Source organism: Astatotilapia calliptera, chromosome 7 (assembly GCF_964374335.1).
Source record: "Astatotilapia calliptera chromosome 7, fAstCal68.1, whole genome shotgun sequence".
Classification (NCBI taxonomy): Eukaryota; Metazoa; Chordata; class Actinopteri; order Cichliformes; family Cichlidae; genus Astatotilapia; species Astatotilapia calliptera.
This window is the reverse complement of record NC_137428.1, coordinates 45,380,760-45,402,895: the sequence shown is the minus strand read 5'-3', so window position 1 is coordinate 45,402,895 and position 22,136 is coordinate 45,380,760. Positions and strand designations below refer to the sequence as shown.

At 40.9% G+C, this 22,136-nt stretch overlaps 1 protein-coding gene across 1 annotated transcript in view; it reads left to right on the top strand.

Annotated features, from left to right (window-relative positions):
- met (MET proto-oncogene, receptor tyrosine kinase) overlaps positions 1-22,136 on the top strand; it is a 70,072-nt gene that overhangs the window by 34,305 nt on the left and 13,631 nt on the right. The window contains exons 7-15 of the mRNA XM_026174709.2: positions 109-223; positions 1,506-1,642; positions 2,095-2,259; positions 3,958-4,057; positions 12,517-12,726; positions 14,913-15,062; positions 19,821-19,974; positions 20,497-20,631; positions 21,652-21,930. Of these exons, the coding sequence (XP_026030494.1) occupies positions 109-223; positions 1,506-1,642; positions 2,095-2,259; positions 3,958-4,057; positions 12,517-12,726; positions 14,913-15,062; positions 19,821-19,974; positions 20,497-20,631; positions 21,652-21,930 (1,445 nt within the window). The remainder of the gene's footprint in view (positions 1-108; positions 224-1,505; positions 1,643-2,094; positions 2,260-3,957; positions 4,058-12,516; positions 12,727-14,912; positions 15,063-19,820; positions 19,975-20,496; positions 20,632-21,651; positions 21,931-22,136) is intronic.

The window sequence follows — 22,136 nt, the reverse complement described above, 5'->3', positions numbered from 1 at the left end:
GTGCATTCCTGCAAGGCAGTGGATGATCATTGAATTAAGCTAAATGCCGGCTGGCTTGGCAGGGTATAATGCCTGATCTATGTGTTGTTTGGGGGGGGTTGGCTATAGGTGGACTGAGATGCACTGTTCCCCAGTGTTTAATGGGAACCTCACCCCATCAGGAGACGTTGTGAAGGTCACCAGTGGCCAAAATGTGACCAAGTTCAAGGGTTTCAATTTTGTGGTAAGACTACTTTTCTCCTTCTTTTTGGTATCACTGTTTTGAAAATCTCAGTACTTTACAACTGATTCTTGACATGTAAAAATGGAACATGGTGATATCACATGTTACCAAGTGTACTTGATGATGGTAAAGCTGCTGTTTAAAACTGTTTAGGATTGATTTGTAATTCTTCGGTTCCTACGATTCTTAGAGTCAGTTTCAAAAACTATATATTTTTTACCCACAGAGTGGGTAACAAACTTTATACATACCCGTTATTAAAATGCATCTTGGGCTACAGCCTTGTGCAAAACAAATGGGTAGTGATAACTGCACTCTTATGAACTGGTGCATCACTGCTTAATTTCCCTGGGGTGAGAAATGTCAGACAAGTAAGCTGTCCTAAAATATCAACCGAACTTCTTGTACACTGCTAGAAAGTTAACTTGCTCTCAAGTTTTCCAAACCGCCTCAGAAATCCATCACTGATGATCACATGAACAAGTACTTGATATATTGAAAATAATAATTTATGTAATTGTAATATTACTCATATTCACGATAAATAAATTCATATGTAAGGTAGAGACCCAACAGTAATACAAAGAAACCCCCAACAATCAGACGACTATGAGCGAGTACTTGGCAACAGTGGGAAGGAAAAACTCTCTTTTAACAGGAAGAAATCTCCAGCAGGCTCAGGGAGGGCATCTATTTCCTGCAACTGCTTGGGGTTTAGGGGCAGGAGACAGGACAAAAAACACACTGTGGACACAGAGAAATGAATAACGCATATGCATGGTGAGTGAAAAGATCTGAGAAAAAGTAGTGCTCAGTGCAACATGGGAAGCCCCCAGCAGCCTAGGCCTATTGCTGCGTAATTAAGTGAGGATTCAGGGCCACCTGAGCCAGGCTTAACTTATAGGCTTTATCAAAAAGGAAAATTTTAAGCCTAATTTTCAAAGTAGCAATGTCAAAATCCTGAGCCCAAACTCAGAGCTCCTCTTTCAACATGATATATGATAAATATGGAGAAAACCCAGCTCTTGTAAATATTTAGTTTACCCTCCATCATTAATAACACCATTCAGTTGATATTGCAGCAACATGGAAGAAGATCTGATAGCTAGATAAATCTGAAAATCTGATATCGTGAGCACTAAAATCTCCATGTGTTCTTCATAAATCCTGGGTACGTTCATACCTTTACTTTGTAGTCCAGTAGTGTTCATACCACATGTTAATGTTAATGTCAATGCCAGATTAAAAAAAAGTTGGTGGTTGTCTCCTTCTCTACCTGTAGGACCCTGTGATCAGTGACATCTTCCCAACATTTGGGCCAAAGTCAGGAAACACCATGCTGACCATTACAGGAGCAAACCTGGATACGGGAAGCAAGCGAGAGGTGACAATAGGGAATGCAATCTGCAACGTTCAGAGGTACGATCACTCTTTTTTTCTTAATGCTACCTTTGTTTTCTGTTTGGCTTACACAGATATATTGTCTGTATGGATAATTTCAAGTTAGCTTTTTTAGTTGTGGGCTTTTTGGGGAGGGTTTTTTTTTTTCATGTCATCAGAAAAGAATATACAAGTGTTTATTGTGCCTTAGCATTACTTTCATTTTAGGGAGACTTTTTTTGCCTAGCATTAGCCTTTGCAGAAAGGCTAATAAAATTAAATGATCTTTTTTCATTATCTCTTGTTTTTCTTGCTCTTGTCCTCATTCTATACTTTTTTCTGCTCTACAAGCAGAATTACCTGCAGGACCGATGAGAAAAACGCATGAATAGCCTCTTGGACAATGCTTACCATTGTACATACTAAAAAAACCCAATACATCATTTGTTTTTACTCACTCACCCTGACCTCATCTTTATCACCACCATCAGCTGGTCATCCAACATGGTGACTTGTAAGACGCCACCATATGCGGTTCTCTCAAGCCAAACTGTGAAGCTGACAGTGGATTCGGTGGAGCGCCGCGCCCCTATGCAGTTCACCTACAACCAAGACCCGATCATCAACAACATCCAGCCCTCACGCTCCTTTGTGAGGTTAGAGTTTAGTTTATTAAGATCCCCATTGGCCCCTGCGATAGCTGTAGCTACTCTTCCTAGGCTCTGACGAACTTTTCAACAAAAAAACCTTTTTCATATCTAAAACAGTCATTCAAATGATTCATAATGAATTCTGATATCATTTATAGCCACATCTGTGTGATGGCCAGAGTTGAACTGCTTACTACATATTTAAGCCCATTTCTTTAAAAAAAAAAAAAAAAGTTGGGAAGCAATGATTTACAAATCTCATAAATCCATATTTTATTCACAGTAGGGCATAGAAAACATTTCAGCTGTTTAAACTGAGGCATTTTACTATTTCACAAAAAATATTAGCTCACTTTGAATTCGAGGGCAGCAACATGTCTTAAAAAGGTTGCAATGGGAGCAACAAAAGGCTGGAAATGTAAGTGGTGCTAAAAAGAAACAACTGCAGTTGTCAGTTTTATTCATATAGCTTAAAATCACAACGACAGTCACCTCAAGGGGCTTTGTATTGTAAGATAAATACTCTATAGTAATACAATACAATAATTTGGCATCTAATTAGGTCTGTTGGCAATAGGTCATTATCATAATTGGGTATAAAAGAGCATCTTAGAGCTTGGAAGAGTTTCTTAGAAGTGTAGACGGGCAGGGTTTCACCCATCTGCAAAATACTACACCTTCAATTGTGATAAGTGATGCAGTGGTGTCACTGCATGGGCTCAGGAACACTTACAGAAAACACTGTCTGTGAACAAAGTTCACCACCATGTCGTGATAGCGACACAGTGATACAGAGAAGAAGCCATATATGAACATGATCCAGAAAGGCTGCTATCTTGGGCCAAAGCTCATTTAAAATGGACTGAGGCAAAGTGGGGAAAAATCAAAATTTCAAATTCCTTTTGGAAACATGGGCCAGACCAAGAGGATTGTTATAATTCCTCAGTTTAAATGCCTGATGGTTAGGTGGAGCAGCTGCCTACTGAATTGGCAGCATGCACATCTGGTAAGGCACCAAACAATGCTGAAAGGTATATACAGGTTTTAGAGCAATTCATGCTCCCATTTAGACAATGTTTTTTTTCAGGGAACATCTTGCTTATTTCAGCAAGACAACAGTAAAATGTATACTGCATCTATTTGAACAGTATGGCTTCATAGCAGAAGAGTATGGGTATGGAAACAGTCTACCTGCAGTCCAAACCCTTCCCCTACTGAAAACATTTGGAGAATTAATAAAACAAAAAGTACAACAAAGCAAACACAGGACAGCTAGAATCCTCAATCTGACAGAAATGGTAAAACATTCCTCTCACGTTTTCTCCTTTTCTATCTTCTAATGTGAATAAAATATGTTTGGGATTTGTAAATCAGTGCATCCTGTTATTATTTAAATTTTACCGAGCATCCCACCTTTTTTTGTAAGTGGAATTGTATTTATTTTGGATATCAGTTTGCAGTCTCAGCAAATTTCCACTGAATATAAGCTGAGACATATATTTCTTGACCCAACATGAAGTACGAAAGAGTGAGTTGGCGTTTCGACTGCCAATTAATGCTTTAGTTTTTACAGCAGTAGGAAATGAGTGGGAGGTGATGAGTGGCTAAACTGCTAACGCTAACAGCTGGTCACTCCCTGTAGGATTCTACTGTTTCCCCTTCTGATGCTAATGCTAATATCCTTTCTCTCCCACCTCACTGTAGCGGAGGCTGCACAGTGTCGGCTCACGGTTTTTTCCTCAAGTCCGGCCTTCAACCCATGATGCTTGTCTCCATTGGTCAGAATACTGAGACCTTCCATGTGGTAAGTACAATTCGGATTTAAACATTAAAATGAGAGTTGTCAGTGAATCTATATTTAAGTAGATGAAGAAATGCAAGTTTGAAATTTGGTTTTCCACTGGTTTGAAAAATACAGTCTAGAGATGATGATACTTTGGAGATGGCCACCTCTCCTTCCTTGTTTTTGTACATCAGTTCAAACGTCAATTCAACATAATAGAAAAAAGCCACTGTTTAAAGCTATGTGGTTTTTTCAAAAAATCATGAAAATGTAAACATGAATATGTCATGTAAACCTTTTGGTTCCTAATTTACGTTTCTGAGTTTAGGTCTTGAGGCTTCTCATATCCTGGGCTGCATTAAATCACATGATGAACAGCAGCAGGCGAAATGGAGAAAAATAAACATTCCAGTGCCTCACTATCACATGCATGGTATTGCCATTATGCATACCCACGCTTCCACAAACCTCTTAGAAGAAAAAAAGATTTCTCCACAATAGTAAAAAGCTAAAGTTTCAGACAGACATGAGAAGAAAGGAAATGGAAAATCCACAGTCTGATCTGCAGGATCCAGCTGCAACCTCTGACTCATGCACAGTAGCAGAAGCAAAGCCTTTAGGATGCTCTGGCTCACCTCACCTCCGTCAGGTTTTATTCCACTTATTGCACGAAAGTGATACACACACACATACACGTACACACACGCACCACTTTACAGTGAAAGCCTGGAGGTGTTTTAAATTATACAACACCTCCACACACGTCTTTCACCACGCTGTCTGTGGCCCTTTAAAATTGCTAAAATTGATGTATCTCAATTATAAAAGCCTTAAGAAGTTGTTAAATGTATATAAAATGTCATCCAGGTCATAAGTCAAAGGCAAGGGACTGGTTTGAGTTACAGTGACATTTCTACTGACTAATCCGGCCCATTAGACTCTTGATAAATGACATTTTATAGCTCATATATTATATCACCTGAACAAGAGGATCATATTTAAAACAGAGGGAAGCTGTACAATGTAATCATTAAGGTTAAATGCACTTTTTTTCTACCAGTCCACATGGCCTTAGTGTTATACTTCCTGCATTTGAGAGTATTTGAGGGTCTGCCTGGGTCCAAGTAAATGTCATCATCAGAAAGTGAAATGTGGCTATCCACTTACCCTCTACATTGTTGTGACTGCTCTGACTTACCCATGCAGACATTACGCTATCCATGCATTACGCTACAGGTTATTAAAATGACTTTGTCCACAATGTGTGCAGCTGAGATTATATAATTTCATTTAGGACATCTCACCGAAGTGCCAGTGCAGTTACACTGTGGTTCACTGCAAAATGACATTCAAACTATTTCACATTGTAAGTCAGAGTGTTTTTATGGATGATGTTACTGAATGGGATGGACAGTTTTGCTTCACTTCCCAGCAAAAAGATGAAGATCTTCAATGTAAAGCACAGGCGAGAGAAAGGGAAAAAAACTTCTTGGCGAGTGTTTTGCTGTCTTAGCAAAGTTTTCATGTTGCAGCCAGAATAATTCAGTCCTGTCTGAAGTAACAGTGCTGACCGCATAAACTACCCAGCGTGGTTTCCGACGATGTGAACTTACTGATCCTCTGATCCACTCTCATAGTGCACTTGGATAACAGTCTCACGGCTTGGGTTTCATTGCAGTTGCTGTTAAAATGATACCATTTTTTCTCCTTTAAGAGAGAAAGTAAATTAAGTAAGTTTAACCTCTTCTTGTCCTGCCAGCTGAAACTAAACAGAAACTGTTGCTCTTACTTTCCTGTAACTTCTCCAATTGCATAATCGGTTGGAAAATGGTTCTAGCAAATGTTCTTTGAGACTAAACGTGGCGTGTTTTTCTGGTGGTTCAAAACAAACAAACAGGTCCTTTCACACAGGGAATGTGTGCCCTGTCTCTTTGTGTGTTGTTTGCTTTAGGGAGGCGGTTTAAGGGCAAGAAGTGTAATGATGTTATCTGTTATCCTGAAACGCTCCTGCAGGTTCAGTCAGGAGATAATAATAAGCTTGCTAAATACACACGAATACCTGAACAAAACACCTACTCTAATGGAATAAGACCTCCATTTCAAATCTTAGTGGCAGAATATCCTTTTATCTGTCTTTGTTTTTCTGTCACACTTTTAAAAACACACACGCACACACAGTCTGCACTGTCTCATCTTTCATTTTCCCTTTCTCTGGTCATTGACCTGCGTTCAGGTCATCACTTGATGGGTCTCAAGGGAGCTCAGGCTTCATTACACACCAACAGCATGAGCAGATGCAACTCTGAAATTAGCCTGATGATCCAAAATTACTAGTTCCTATTCCTACTTCATCCATCAAGTAGACGGACCTCCCAGTGTAGCTGTTATCACTGCGTATTTTGTTGGCGAACTTCCACTGAGTTCCTCTGAGAGACAGTAGGTTTTTTCTTGGTTTTTTTAATTCCTTTATTATTTTTCTTTCTTCATTAGTGTTTCTCTAGCATCCAGTATGAGGGGAAAAAAAGACAATCTGTCCACTTCACGTGCCAAGATTTGCCTACTTCATGTTATTTTGCCTTTTGAGTTACACTGACATTCTCTGTTCTCTTGTCGACACATTGCTTTGCTTTTTTAATTTTCTACCCTGTGTGAACAGTTAGCAGGGGTGTAGATTTTTGACTGACCAGTGGGTGATGCCACATCTCTGTTTAGTTAATTAAATCACGTTTTACTTCACGTGCACATCAAAAACAAACATTGCTGAATTACAGTTTTGAAAAATGCAGTCATCAGTTTCAGTTTGTAGCAAATTGTTACAGCCAAATGTGACTGCTGTAATTTCATCTGTAGTTTTATGGGATGTGTAGGGCCATTTTGCTTTTTAAAGGGGTTTTTTATGTGTCACCTGGTCCTACGGTAATGGAAGCTTATATGCGGTTGGTCATGGTCTAGTTCACTTTAAAGGTATTAACACATTTTGTGACAGTGTGTGTGTCTAAGATGACTGAAGGCATGTTTAAGTGAACCTTCGACCTCAGAGATTATCGTTCATTTTGAACCGGAATAACAGACCAAAGAATAGCAAAGACGAATTTCAGGCTTTCCTGGAAAGGGCAAGAGAAAGCATGAAGTGAAATGCTTGTATAAAAAGGGCTATTATTACTAATGATTTAGGAAGGGATCATGCCCCATAGGGCTCCAGCTGTCGCCTGTTAAATTCTTTCCAGTAAACGGGATGGGTTAAGCCATAGCCTAGGAAAGGACAGTATAAGTGTCTCATTGTAAGTCTCATTGTGTCTCATTGCACGGATCGTTCACAAATGGACAACACAGAAGTTTCTATCGCCAAGAGTAATGTGAGCCGGCGTGTCATGACTCTAGAACTGTTTTCATGTGATCAGCTTAGTGTCCGGGAAGCTGTTAAAGAATGAAAACCTGCCATCCAATCAGATGAGATCTTCAGCCCTGAGATCTTCACACTAAAACAGGTTGTAGAAAAAAACCAAGACCTACTGAGAAACCAACAGCAGAGATTTAGGGGTCTCAGCTAGAGCCAGAGCATAAAAAAACAGCCAGTGTTGACTTGATATCTGGCCTTTAGATCTCCAGTAAAGCCCAGTCTCAGCCAATCTCAGCTTTCCCACAAACATCAAAGAGATTTCTTTTATGCTCCATCGTGAAAAGCTGGCATGGTCACAAAGTCAAAGGAGGCTACATATACACACAAAAAAACCCAGCAAAATGTCATCTGTGAATTTTCACATTGCTCCTAACACAAAGCTCGGGGAGTGGAGTTCATGATGCCAGGACTGCTTTGCTGTACTGCACCATCACAGATAGTTTGGTTTAACTGGAGGCTTCACCACAGCCAGACACCTGTTGCCTGAATTCACAGATTGGCTTGTTTCGTGTCAGACGCCTCTTCCTATCTCATCCTGGAGGAAATAATCCTTCCAGCTGACACCTGAATGCCTCACAGAGTTTCTTTACTTTCCCATGGCCCCCCACAGCTGGTAGGTGTCTGAAAGTATTTGTTCCTGTTAGACCTGCGCTGTTGCTAAAATATGAGGCCGTAAGATAAAAGTGGTACCAGCCATTTATCAAGAAAAAACAGTTGTTGTCAACAATAAACAGGTAATTAATGCCAGATATGTCAATCTGTGGGTTAAAACATATCAAACAGTTCCAAAACCTGATTTTGAGGATTTCAAATAAACTTATGTTTATTTGATAACCCATAAAGTACTCTTGCAAAGAGTTCATTATATTATAGATAAACATATTTAATGTAGTGTAGTCCAGCTCAGCAACTGAAAAGAGATAAGTAAGAGCATATATAAAAAGACAGAGTGTCTTAGGGGGGTGCAAAATGCATTATATAAAAGGCAAAATAAGAAATAATAAAACTGACACTAAAAAGCTGAGCAAAGATGCAGCTGAAGTGAAGTCTTTAAACCCAAAGTGTATGACCGCACAACGCAGTGTGGTAGGAAGCAGCTCCGGTATAAATCACTCTTGATGTGACAAGCACTTTTGTACGTGGGAGCTCCGTTATGACTTGGCTTTTTCACAGGCTGTTACACTAATGATCCTTCGGGGACAGCAGAGGTTTTTGGGATCGCTGGTTCTCTCATCACCCCACAGTAAACCTCTTGGCTCACTTGCTGTCCAGCTTGCCCAGCAATTGTATTCACAGCTGCTCCCAACTTAAAGCCCGTCACCTTCTCTCCTTAAATAAGAGGAGACATCAACCAAACAATGAATCTGACTGCAGTTTCCACTAATTCACAGGATATTTTTCCTTTCACTGCACCCATGGGAGGCAAGGAGGAGGGGGTTTGCCCTTCGTCCTATTCTGTCCGCTCCTTATTGATATGTAAACGAGAGAGGCGCATTGGATTGCTTTTGTTATGAGACCTGGGAGCTACCCTCACACACTAACACACACTTTATGTTTGCTTTTTGTGTTTTGATTGTGTTTGTGCACTTTATGTCTGCGTTTAAGCATTTGCAGATGAACATTTCCTCTGCATGTGTTTGTATGTGTCCATTTGGGCGACTCACCAGGGAATCAGATTGGCAAATGTGTGAGGAAGTTTCAGCCACACTTCAACAATACTGCTGTTCCTGCAGTCAGAGCACCTCTCCAGGGAGGCAGATATCAATCAGTATGTTAGAAGTCAGATTTCAGCCAGTCTGCCAAGTGATTTTACATATAACAAACTATACTGACTCCATAATACATTGTTTCCCAACTGGTCTAACCCCATGAAAAACGCTGGTTCTTTATTCTCAAGTCATAGTCTTAAGAATTCAGATCTCCCATTGTGAAGAAAATACACTGAAAATATTAAAGTGTAAAGGGGCCTATTCTATAGTTCTTCTGATTATTTGCTCCTTGAGAACAAATGATTTGAATAGCGGGTGCATGGCGATTTCTTTGCCCACACCCATGGAGATGATTGCTTTCACTGATAGATTAAAAAAACCCACAAAACGTGAAGAGCAGTGAGCCGCTGCGTCCGTGCACGCCACCATCTTGTAGCCAAGATCATTAGAGATAAGAAAAAACAGTCCACACAGGGAGTGAGTCACTCATCTCCCATTGCGTTGAAGATGACGGTTTGTCACTAGCAGTTATTCCAGGTTCCAGTTGCATAGATAACCCTCTAATGTATGTACTACCAGGTGATATGCTAATCACCAGTATCCTGCTCTCATTGGCAGTTGCTTCAATTGTTTGCCTTAAAGTTTAAAAAGAAAAAATCTCCGGACCTGTCTATTTCACATCACCATTGGTTTTTTCACACGTAATAATTTCAGATTGCAAAATATCATTGACATTTTATGGCTCTGCATTGCTACATTACTGCTAGACACAGACAGAAATAAAGTAAAATGATAATAGGTCCCATTTAAAGTGCACTTGGAGCTGATTCAGGTTTCCCTGTTGCTTACAGTATAGGGAACCCAGCCTACTGTTTATTAACTGGGAGCCACTGAAATAATTGTGAACTGTTTGCAGTATTCATTTAAGGTTTTAGTCCAGTATTCTCACACAGATACTTAAAATTACTAGCAGCTGGCTGGCTGTTGGTTAGGTGCAGAGAAGACCAGGGGTAAGGTGTCTATCCATACAATCATCCAATCCAGCCTCTGGCACTTATTCAAATCAGTCAGTCAGCAGTCTTCATCTGTCTCAAGCAACACAAACACACACTTTGGAGGATGGAGTGAAAAAGACACACACACCCTAGCTGTAATGGGAGGAGCCAAACATATAAACAACATGGCACATGATCCATTATCATAAGACTGTGCATCTGCAAGCTGCTTTGCAACCCATCTCATGCTGATTTAAATCAGCTCTATTCTATGCTGTTACTGCTCTCCTCATCTCATTCAGTCAGAAAAGCATGGCAGTCGTGGAACAGACGTGTGCTGCTGAATTTTAGTCTTCATTTGGCTGTTGTGGTCTACCTGTTCTTTGTTATGCTATTACTCAGTGATTATTCAATGATTATTGACATGTCTCTTTAAGTGTCACATAACTGGCATTCAAGGCTGAAAATACAAAGGATGTTAAATATGCTTCTTTGTTTTTCAGGGGGGGAAAAATTGCACTATTGCTTTAGAGCAACTAAAAACCATCCATGGCATATCCTACCCATTTTGGCCCTGGACACTGTCACAAGAGAGATTCTTTATTTCAAGAGTTTCACTTCCTGTATAAATAGAAGTTAAAAATCTCTGTGGTGCGTCTCTGTGTCCCTAAAGAACTTCATTAAATGACAGTAAAGACTCACAAAAACATCCGTGTGCCTGCACAGCAGGTGTTTTTCCACCTCCCACTCCTGCTCTCAAGGACACATCTACTTTTGTAACCCAGAAGATAAACACAGTCTATCATTACCAAAGAGCAAATATCAACATTGATCTTTCAGCACACAGACAAGCAAATATGGTTTGTTCTGTGAGCACCTACATGGAAGCATATAATGCCATCACACTTTCTAACGGCTTTCTGTCACTTGCATGGGTATTTGCTTTGTGTAATGGCTAAACCCTTTCTTTTATTCTCTAAGCTTGACCTCTGTACCGGAGTCTGGACATAAACCTAAATCCAGTGTTGTCTCCTTTAGTCCAAAAAATAAAACAGCATGGTTACAGGGAGAAGATAAGTTAGCAAATCATTGTGTAATCATTATTAGCTTAAATGTGAAGGCATGTGAAAAACTTTCAGATTAGTATTGCAATTGCAGTGATATGTACAGAAACCAACATGCAGATGTTCAGCATAGTAGTAGGTTAGTGCTGACCTCTGTCGTACTGTCTTTGCAGTGGATTTCCCTTACGTGAGTCTGTGGCACTCTAACATTTCATGTTTCCCTTATATAAGCACACCGTGCAACATCATATGGATATACAAAGACACAAAGTCCAGCTTTAGACCTTAAGTCAACCACATCGTGTTTAGATCTCTGCCTGGAGATGTCAGCCTCAGTGTCTCAATCCCTGTTGGATACCTTTATTAATGTTAAACAACATGAAACTGCCACACCTCAAAGGGCTGTTTTCTATTTTCCAAGCTGTCTGTCTCTCACTGGGGGCCTTAGCGAGCACAAAAGCTGTGAGGCCTATGTGGGTGGAATCCAACAAAGGATAAAACTCTGTTGTGCCCCTAGGCTACACGTGTAAACACAGCAGTGGCTGACAGCAGGCACAGTCCCATGTAATGTGTTGAGTGTAAGAGAAGCTCCCAAATGAAGAATTATTACATCGTTGCTCTACAGAGTGACTGAATCAAGAGCTTAACCCAGTACCAAGTATCAAGAGTAGTTGAAGAGTTGCATGCGTGCAGATGTGTGTCTGTAATTTTAAAGACTGGGTCAGAGAGGTGCCAAAAATCAATTTGTTGTGGTTTTTTAATGGTTGCTGCTCTTTATGTATCATTAAAGGTTAAGCTTAGAGCGAGCAGTCAAGAAAGGGAGTTGGTTTTATGCAGTTTGGACTATTTTTGAATGGCCCTTTTTTTCTTTTTTACACTGTTTTAAGTCACAAGAAGAAGCTGAGAATAGATTTCCATAAATCTAAATTGGATCATTTGAATGGTTCTTCTGTAGTCAGATACAGAGAAAAGAAATAGTACATAAATCTGGAAAAAGTAAGATATATTTTGATATAGTGTCTACAAATAACTTGGATTCCTTTATTTGTGAACATGTGTCTCTGATCACCCAGACATTATTATCTTAATTCCTTGCAACCTTACATCAGAGCTTGTAAGCTTCTTAATAAAAGAAACACCCTGGAGTTTAACAAGGAAAGTGTTTTTTCCCCAGAGTACCTAAGTAGTTTGCTATGGTTTTGGTTTTGTTCTGTTTTTTCAATGAACTAAAATGATCTTGAAAGGTGTCTGCATTTCCACAGTGGTCTAATGCATTTTTATCTGTCTATTGTCCCACCTGTCTTTCCACCAGAGCTGTGTGTATGGTGAAAATCAGACTTCCATCCAGTGCACAACACCCTCTCTGGTCAAACTGGGCATGCAGCCGCCGGTCATCACCAGGGTGTCATTTGTCCTGGACGGCTATTCAACTAAACAGTTGGATATGATCTATGTGGAGGACCCGCTATTCCAGGACCCTAAGCTCACTTCTAAGGACAACAAGAGCATAGTGGAGCTCAAAGTGAGGAGATTTGCACAATAAACCAACTTTTAACATTATGAACTTTCAATGCAGTGTTCAGTGAAAAATGACCTGGCTACAGTCCATAGCTAAGAAAATCTCTTCCTATGTGCTGCAACAAATTTCAGTTTCAAGTTCAAGAAATGCTTTGCTCGCTTGACAAGAGCAAGACAAAGGTGCAGAAGAAAAATAGAACAAAAACAGAACAAATCATTAGTGTTTGTATTCTATTCTGTATTGTTAAGTTCACAAGTTAGATTGACAAGTTTGAGACAGGTGGAAGTTCACACCCCATAGTTCCTGCGCTTTACCTTCCAGTGCTCACACGCATTCACACGTAAAGCCCCCCATGGTCCAGGTCAAGTGGGGAAGGAAACAATACTGAAAGAAAAACAGGATGCAGAGTCAGTTTCCCATCATTTCCATCCTCCACACCAACATCCCCATCCCTCCTCCACTGTTATACCTCTCTGTGCATGCTCTCTATTGACTTGCATTGTTGTTGCTGCTGAGGGCAAAGCTTTTGACATATTAATGCTGCTTTTTGAACACCACAGTCCCCCGAGTCTGTTGTAGGAACACAATGAAATACATATTTCTCCCCTTGTCCCTTTTTTTATGTTGTTGATGGATTATGGCAGCTGTGCTGAACTTCTTGCATGGGACCCTGGCTGCTTTCTTTTTTTCTTTTCTTCTTCTTCTTTCACTTTTTTCCCAGACATGACCTTGCCCCTGATGCTAAATCCACCAACACCCCAACATATATCCCCCGTTCAGCCCAGACAAACCTCCCATTTTTACCCACGGGGAGGTGGTACCAGTCATTGCACTGAAACAGACCGCATTTAACGCCATCTGATAACCCTACTTCACAGTGGCCTCAATGAAAGAGGCAGATGCTGGGCTCATTTAGCACCATCTGATAACTGTAGCCTCAAATGGCTGCAAATAACAGCCAAATAAAGGAATATTTACCTTTGACTGACAGCACTAGTGTGAAGCATGTGAAGGAACCGGGCTGTTGGCTTTGGCTCGTGGCCAGGCTCTTATCACTATCCTGATCACTTCTAATTTTCATTGCGACAGTTTATTTAGAGGGAATGGTACTGTGCTGTTGTTTTTAACAACTTTAACCCCTCTTTGCAGTGTCTATAATATAGTCACGCTATGGGGAGGAGACACAGCATTAGAAGTGTTTTGGATAAACATGTATTGTCTTTGTGAGCAACGTAATTGCAAGTGTGTGTGTGTGTGTGTGTGTGTGTGTGTGTGTGTGTGTGTGTGTGTGTGTGTGTTTGCATAAGAGGGAAAGTGTGTGAGTGCAGGAACAGGTGTGAGCTACCACTCTGTATCAAATTGGAAAATCCCAAGCTGTCACGCAAGGAATGTGATCATTCTCTTTATTGCCTTCTGTTGCACTCAAACAAGTGTGTTTATGTCTGTGTGTGAGCCAGAGGGAGAGGGGAAGAGAGATGTGAAATCACAAGAACGAGCAGAGAAGACGCAGGAACAACAGAATCCTAGAGTAGGAAATGAGTGGAGCCAGAAGAGCCAATTAAGCGCTAATATTTTCTCACAGCTTTCCGTCAAAGAGCACATGCTCACTAACTCAGTTAAACGCACTCACACTCACGTGGTGAGCAGCTGCGTGTGCCTCCAGTCACATCTCAGTGGGGTGTTTGTTGTCATCCCACTAGGGTTCACGCAGCTAGAACCCTAGACAGTTGCTCTGTCTTAATCTCATCAGCTCCAATAAGATGTCCAGTTTGTGTTCACTGGTTTAAATCACTATGAGTCATCATTAACTTTGTGAAGAAGAAGGATGCACCTCATTTGCTTTGGCATGCTTTCCTCTGGTTTCGGTGCCTTCTGCTTACAAATTCCAGTATGCCCTCAAAAAAAGCCATGAATTTGCCTCTGAAATTTGGCTCCAGGCAAGAGAATTAGTTCTGCAACTGCACAAGAGAACTGTAAAATTAAGTTACTAGAACTGATTAATGCTAATTAAATATGTAAACCTTTATCTTAGTATTAAAGTATGGTGCAATGTTGTTGAGTCCTACTTCAATCTTCAAGTTGACCAACCTTTGGAAAATTTTGATCTTAAATGTCATTTCTTTTTCCTATTCTCGCTCCCTCCTTAATCCTTCTTTTCTCTCTTTCCAACCCTGTTCTCCCTACTGCAGGGCGATCGGATGGACAGGGAAGCAATGAAGTGTCAGGTCCTCACCGTTTCCAACCACAGCTGTGAGAGTCTGACTCTAGTCGGAAACACTCTGCAGTGCATCGTACCCACTGAGCTACAGGTTGCCACAGCCAAGGAGCTGCAGGTGGAGGTGAGAAAAATGTGCACTACACAGGCACTAAGAGACTGATGTTGTTATGGCTTCACAAATATGGAATCAAGTTTTAGTTTGAATAAAAACAATAAAAATGATATTTATATTCTGTTTATTACCAGCCCTATGTGCCAGATTTTCGTTTTTTCGATGGTCAAAAAACAAAAAATAAACACTTACACATTAGTCCCTAAAACCTACAAAACATGCATGCGAGACATGCAGTTTGTGGGGATAGGTTAATTGATTAATCCAAATTGCCCATAGGTGTGAATGCGTGAGTGAATGTGAGCATGAATGGTTGTGTGTTAGCCCTGCGACAGACTGGCGATCTGTCCAGGGTGTACCTCGCCTCTCACCCTATGACAGCTGGGATAGGCTCGAGGATGGATGGATGGATGAACCTACAAAAATCCTAGAATTAAAAATTTAGACACAAGTGCAGAAAAGTAGAGAAACCACACCATGTATAAGTACACTGGCAGCACATCTCTATACCTCCACTCAAAGTGTCCAACAGTCAGTTAACACCTCAGTTAATAAAACCCTTTTTTCACTGAGTTCAACACAAACATGCATCCACACACCAGACTTACACATAACCCCCCCTTGCTAGTAATAGCAAGCTAAATGTTTCAGTCTGTATTCATTTCCTTAAAGACAATGCACGGTGCCGTGACCTGTCTCACTCATCCAGTGAAATATTGGCCAGAGATAAAGAAGTATGTTGGTTGTAACAAACCAGCTACTTACTGGTCATAACTAGGGATGGGCGGTGCCATGATGGCACCGGTTCTGACATAAACGGTAGTAACCAGACCGAAAAGCAGCGCACATTTCGGTGCTTTATTTCGGTGCTTTTTTTTCCTGAGCTGTGATACACTTTAGATTCTAGCCAATCATTTTACGTTTCCGAGGATAGTAGGCGGGGCCAGGTACGTACGTTCTGTTAGAGCAGAGCTACAGATTAAAAATGTCCAAGGCGAAGCGGTCAAAAGTCTGGCTGTACTTCATAGCAAAATATGCAAACTCAGCAGCCTGCAACAAGTGCTTTAAGCTGATACTGTGATACTGTCAAAGGAGGTAACACCTCAAATCCGATGAAACACCTGGAGACGCATAGCGTTTTTTTTAAAAGCCGAGAAATGCGCCGTATTTGATAGCTTGCTGCGAGACCTCACACCGAGCACATCTACTGCGGGTGGGTTGCCTGTTATGCAACATCCCCCAAAAACACGAAGAGGAGAGTCCTGGCCCCTAGCCCTGCCAGTGTAGCAGAAATGATGACGGATGATGGTGGCAGCAGCAGCCGTTCTTCTCTGCGTGAGTAGCTAATTTACGTTGAGTAGGCTAACCACGTTATTACATTAATGCATGTAAGGTGAACTAGCAAACACCATCATAGCTACATGCGGCTGTCCTCTTGTTTGATGGCAGATACTCCCTTCACCCTGGCTAAAAAGGCAAAAATGACCAAAGAAAAAGTGGAAAACAGTTAAACATGAGAGGTTTTTGGACAAAGTTTGTGTTTTTTTCCATTGTTTAAGCACTGCTTCCAGCCAAGAGTGATACCATATATGCCCCATAGCTGCAGAAAAGGCTAACATTGTTATCTTTTTACAAAAAACAGCTGAACATGAGAGGTTTTTGGACCAATTTTGTGTTCTCCATTCTTTGAGCACCGTTTGAGCACCGTTTGAGCACCGGCACCGTTTCAAAAGTACCGATTTGGCACCGGTATCGGATACAACCTAAACGATACCCATCCCTAGTCATAACCCTGATTCTACCTGCACAAATGCCCGAGGATGATGAAACAATTCTAAAAGCTATTCTGAGGTGAATAGATTTGATACAACAAAAGCCCATAAAACCACTTGTGGTGCATTTTTATGAAAGCTCCCCTCTGTTTGTATTATTGGGCTCACAGGAGGAATTTCAGCAATAAAAGGTATCATATCATATAACAGCACCTGCTTCTGAAGGAAACGAGGGTGACTCGCCACAGAGCAGTAATATATTCTGATGAAAGATGGAGAGATTATGTGCAGCTTTTTTTTTGTTTCCATTAGTATTTTATTTACATTTCATTACATTTTGTTTTAATACCAATTAACTCAGGTTTAAGTTGTTTTTATATCATTTATTATCATTATTATTATTTATTAGTAGTAGCAGTAATAACAGAAATTATAAAATGAAAATTAGCATCGCTGTAGAAGCCATCAGTTGGCTTTAACCACACCATTTTGCCATTAGTCCATTGTCTGCTGGGAGGACTCATGGGAAACGCTACATTCCTTCAGTGTTCCAGATCATTTACAGGAAACTTCAATAAGTCTGCTCTAATGCAGTCCCTAATAAAAAACAGCTCAGTGTTGAGTGAACATCCTCAAACACCAGCTGTCTTGTCACTTGAATATACATCAGCACTGAGGTCACTTCTGCTCCTACTATACACTCCAGTGTGCTCACTGAGTTTTGGTCATATTAAAAATGTTGCATTTTTAAATATCAGATTCTTAATTGATACATTTTTGAGGCTCCTTTGGCATGTTCTTGGGTAAGTCTGCAGGCTTTGCACAACTGTGTTTGGACTTGAACTCTATCAGTCTGTCACATCATGTCTTTCAACAAATGTTCTGTGGCATAAGTCTGGATAAGGTACTCCAGTGTTGTCATGGCCACAGTTTCAAGTCGTATGATCTCTCTTTATTTGGCCGCATTCATCCTTCCCTCACGTCTGACCTGTCTCCCTGCTTGTGCTGTTGAGAATCAACCTATAGCATGATGCTACTATCCCCATGCTTCATTACAGTGGTGGTATTGGCTGGATGATGAACAGTCCTATTAGAGTTTTATGCAACTGCCTGATGACTGTTGTCCTTCAATTTCAACTGCAATTTCTCATGTAGTTCTTTGGACTTCAAGGTTTGGTTTTTATCCTGACATGCAGGATTGTTAAAGAAAACAGTATACACCTGACCACAATCTGTCCAGAATTATTTTGCAGATATTTAGTTTCTATTTTTAGCTGGAAAATGAACCTGCAACACTGCAAAGTGTCGTAAAAGTGATGTTGTTCGATATAAAAGTAACATATATCACACCATGATCATATGGCACATTAAGGTTCTTACTCGACAGATTTTAGAAAGTACAACTCAATTATTTGTTTCTCCAGAATTTGAGTGTTTTTCGTTGTAGCCAACAGCCCTTCAATCATCATAGTAGATTTAGAAATGCCCGCTCTTGTGATGCAAACTAATATAATTTGCTGAGCTATAGACCTCTTCATGTCATCCTTAGAGATAACATCCACTCGCCTCCAGACCGAAAGCTATCTAGCTCATCACTGTTGACTTGTGAACTGGACTTCAGAGGAAAGCTTTTATCTCAGGGGAGGGTCAGCCAATATCCTTTAGCGCCACAAGCCTTCAGACAGCAACACACGCACACATACACACACACTTACACATATTCGCATTCATATATCCCCTACCTTCAGACATGTCCAGACAGTCTCATTTACACACACAGACAGACAGGCACGCACACTCACAAACACACACACACATCATCCCATCTGCAGCAGCAAGCAGCAGTGGAAACCTCATTTCCACAGAACCTAATAATGGCAGAAGCAATATCACTGATGTAATCTGGCTGCAGACTGTGGCAACAGACTGTGTGTGTGTGTGTGTGTGTGTGTGTGTGTGTGTGTGTGTGTGTGTATGACTGAGTGCCAGCTTCACGTTTTTAAAAGCTTTTGTGGCATGCATGGCCATATATGCATGCATGACATTGCATATGTATCATGTCTGCTATGATAGTCATTATTATTCAAGCTTCTTCCTACAGACACCATAGTGCAGTCTATAAGTATTAGAAAAATGACCCTATGCAGCTGTAGGAAAGTTAATTTGTAATAAGCTTAAGATGAGGGATCATGTTTAACATTTAGAAGCAGATTCTTCAGTGGTTTCCAGTCCACACACACCAGCAGTGTTGGGCTGCAGAGGTCATGAGTTTTTTCATCTTTTGTTAGGTTGTTACTCTGAAGAAGTGTATCACTTACAGCTCAAGTAATCACAGCACTCCCAGGTCATTTAACGTTTCTTTTATACTAAGAAATACAGTAAAAGCATCCTTCGAAGACCTAAATGGTCCCACTTTGTCGTAGAAACACAGAACAATGAGGTGCTACCTCAAGCAATTGCTAAAACTGTGAAAACGTGTACAGGAAATCAGTCAACCCAGTGGTACTTAATTATCGTTTAAAATGCTCGTCAACCTCATGGTCAGGTGTGTTAATAAACCCCAAAAGAGTAAAGAGCAGAGCCAACACAAGAGAAAACACATGCCTGCTTCTTATGATGACATAAATGCAAAACTATTTGTCAATAGAGCAAGGGCTGCAAGGCTATTTCAGGAAGATAACGTGAGACATGGTGAGAAAGGCTGTATTCATACAAAAACTATGCATAATGAGCCCTGTCTCCAATTTGAAATGTCAGGAACTCGATTACACTTACAGTGGTAACACTGCTGCTCACCAACACTGCTACATCGTTCTTCCAGCATGTAACTGTTTGAGAAAAAATGTCTACTTTAATTGTCATACTGAAAGTAATATTTATTAGAAAGTTTTAAATTAATTAAGTGTAAACTGTTTAAAGTAAACAAAGTGCACAAAGTGGGGCCTCTAGTGAGTGACAGTTTGATCATATTGTTTATCCCATGAACCATTTTCAGTGGCGTCAGGCAGACTCCATCAGACATCTTGGCAAGGTGACGCTGGCACAAGAGCAGGACTACACGGGCCTCGTTGTGGGCTGCGTGTGCGTCAGCTTGCTGTTGCTGCTGCTGGGATCGCTGCTGATGTGGAAGAAGAACAAACACATTGATGGTAAGACCAAAGAGGGTCACAGAGCCCACGACACTCTGGGTTTTGAGGCTTAGAGCCATTTGATATCACCATAACACCATTATTTTTAATGTTATCTGCTCCAAAATGTTATTTTAATTATGACATGTACTCACATATCCAGACAGTTTATTAAATGACCAGAATGCCATTTTCCTTGAAAATGTTTGATTAGATTGCAGCAGCTCACCAATGATTTAAGAAAAGTGTTAATAATTTGCATATATAATACATAATTGCAAATGAACTTCAGTGTGTTTCTTCTAACCTGTGTGCATGTGTGTCTGCTGGGTTTCATTTTGCCTGGTCGGTTTGACGTTTAAAAGTTTGTCTGAGGGGCGCACTGGTGGAAATGCTTCGCCTTTCTCAGTAATTCGTCTCTACCTCCCTCCTGTCCACCCACCCCCACACACCCATCTTTACTCTCCTTCTGTCCTTCCTCGTCCTTCCATTCCACTGAATTTTCCATTACATTTTCTACATCCCGTTGCCCTTTGTCTCTAGATCTGTCTGAGGTGTGGTATGATGGCCGGGGTCACATCCAGCATCTGGACAGGCTGGCTAACGCGAGGAGTGTCAGCCCCACTAACGAAATGGTCTCCCACGAGTCAGTCGACTATAGAACAACCCTGCTGGAGGGTACGTCAACCAGATAAGCCCCTCCCCACCTGTCAACCTCTTCTCCTACTCCACCTTTCTCCCTCCTATCTACTCTGCTTCCCTCACCGTGGGGCTAAACGCTAATGCTAGCCATGCATGCCTTACTGTACATGCTGTGAATTAACAACCCTTGCCTTGATGAATTAAGCACTTTTGTCCATTTCAAGGAAGCATTTTATTGCTCCGCAGAAACGCTTTCTTTGTAGCACTAGAAACAGACAGGTAATTAACCATTTGTGTCAAATCTCCCGAAATAAAAAGACTAAAGAGCTCTAAAGAGCTATGTCATCTCTCTGTTGGTTTGTGATTGATTCTTTGATAATGCATTTGATTTGATTAGTTATTATCTATAAAAATCAAATAATTTAAAAGTATTATCATGATACAGATTACCATTCCAAACACATTAATTTTAAGCAATTATCATTTTCTTAATCTGTCACCATGGCCTGTTTCTAACACACAGCCAACACAATTGGTGGATGATTGTAGAGTTGTTGACCATCAGGCAAAACTGTGGTTCTAAAACTGTGTTTTTTGTTCTCTCAGTTTGCATCCTCAGGCTGTGAGAGGCTTGTATCATGATATTTAGTGTCATGGTCAAAGTTATTTTCCAGCTGCTAAAATGTGACTTGAAAGGCTTAAAATCTAAGAAGATAGACTTACTAATGAACTAAAGCTTGCCCGCAGGGACAGGTTGTAGGAGGAGGTTTGGTTGTAGGATCAGTAGCTGAGCTTAACAGCTGTGTCCACTCCGTTTGGCTGTTTTTTGTTCTGGCTTTTAAATAAAATGTGGGTAGTTTGGAATTCATTTTCCTTCTACTATAATCATTGAAGAAAACCTTTGTTTTTCCTCCTCTGTCGACCTCAATTACAGTGTTAAGTTTCTTTCTGCCTTCATAGCCATCCTTCTCTGATCATATATTGCAATTTGACATCTCGAGGCACTGCTGATACAGTCACTGACCTCTGACCCTACCATGTCCCTTGCTTCTCCAGATCAGGGCACCGACAGGCCCGAGACATGCCGAGCAGCTCCTCCTATTTATGGGGGCAATGGGGAACTGCTGTCTCCCAGACTGGGTGCCTTAGGAGGTGGGATAGGGATGGGTCTGGGGATGGGAATGGGGATGGATGGCGATTTGGTATCACCCCTGCTAATGGCGCCGGTCCACATCGACCCATCCTGCCTCCACCCAGACCTACTGACTGAAGTGCAGCACGTGGTGATCGCCAGGGAGCGGCTGCTTCTCCATCTCAACCAGGTCATCGGCAGAGGTGAGAAGCAAACATTTCATTGTGTAGAAACTGTTGTGTATGAAGATCTAGTGCAAACTGCTGTGTCAAATCTTTTAATGAACACATAAAGGATGTGTTCCTTTCCTTGCATTGATGCAAGGAAAGGAAAAATAATGATAGATGAAAAATAATGATAGATTGATTCATTTCAGCTGTTTTCCGCAGCTGGAAATGAGCATCCATTA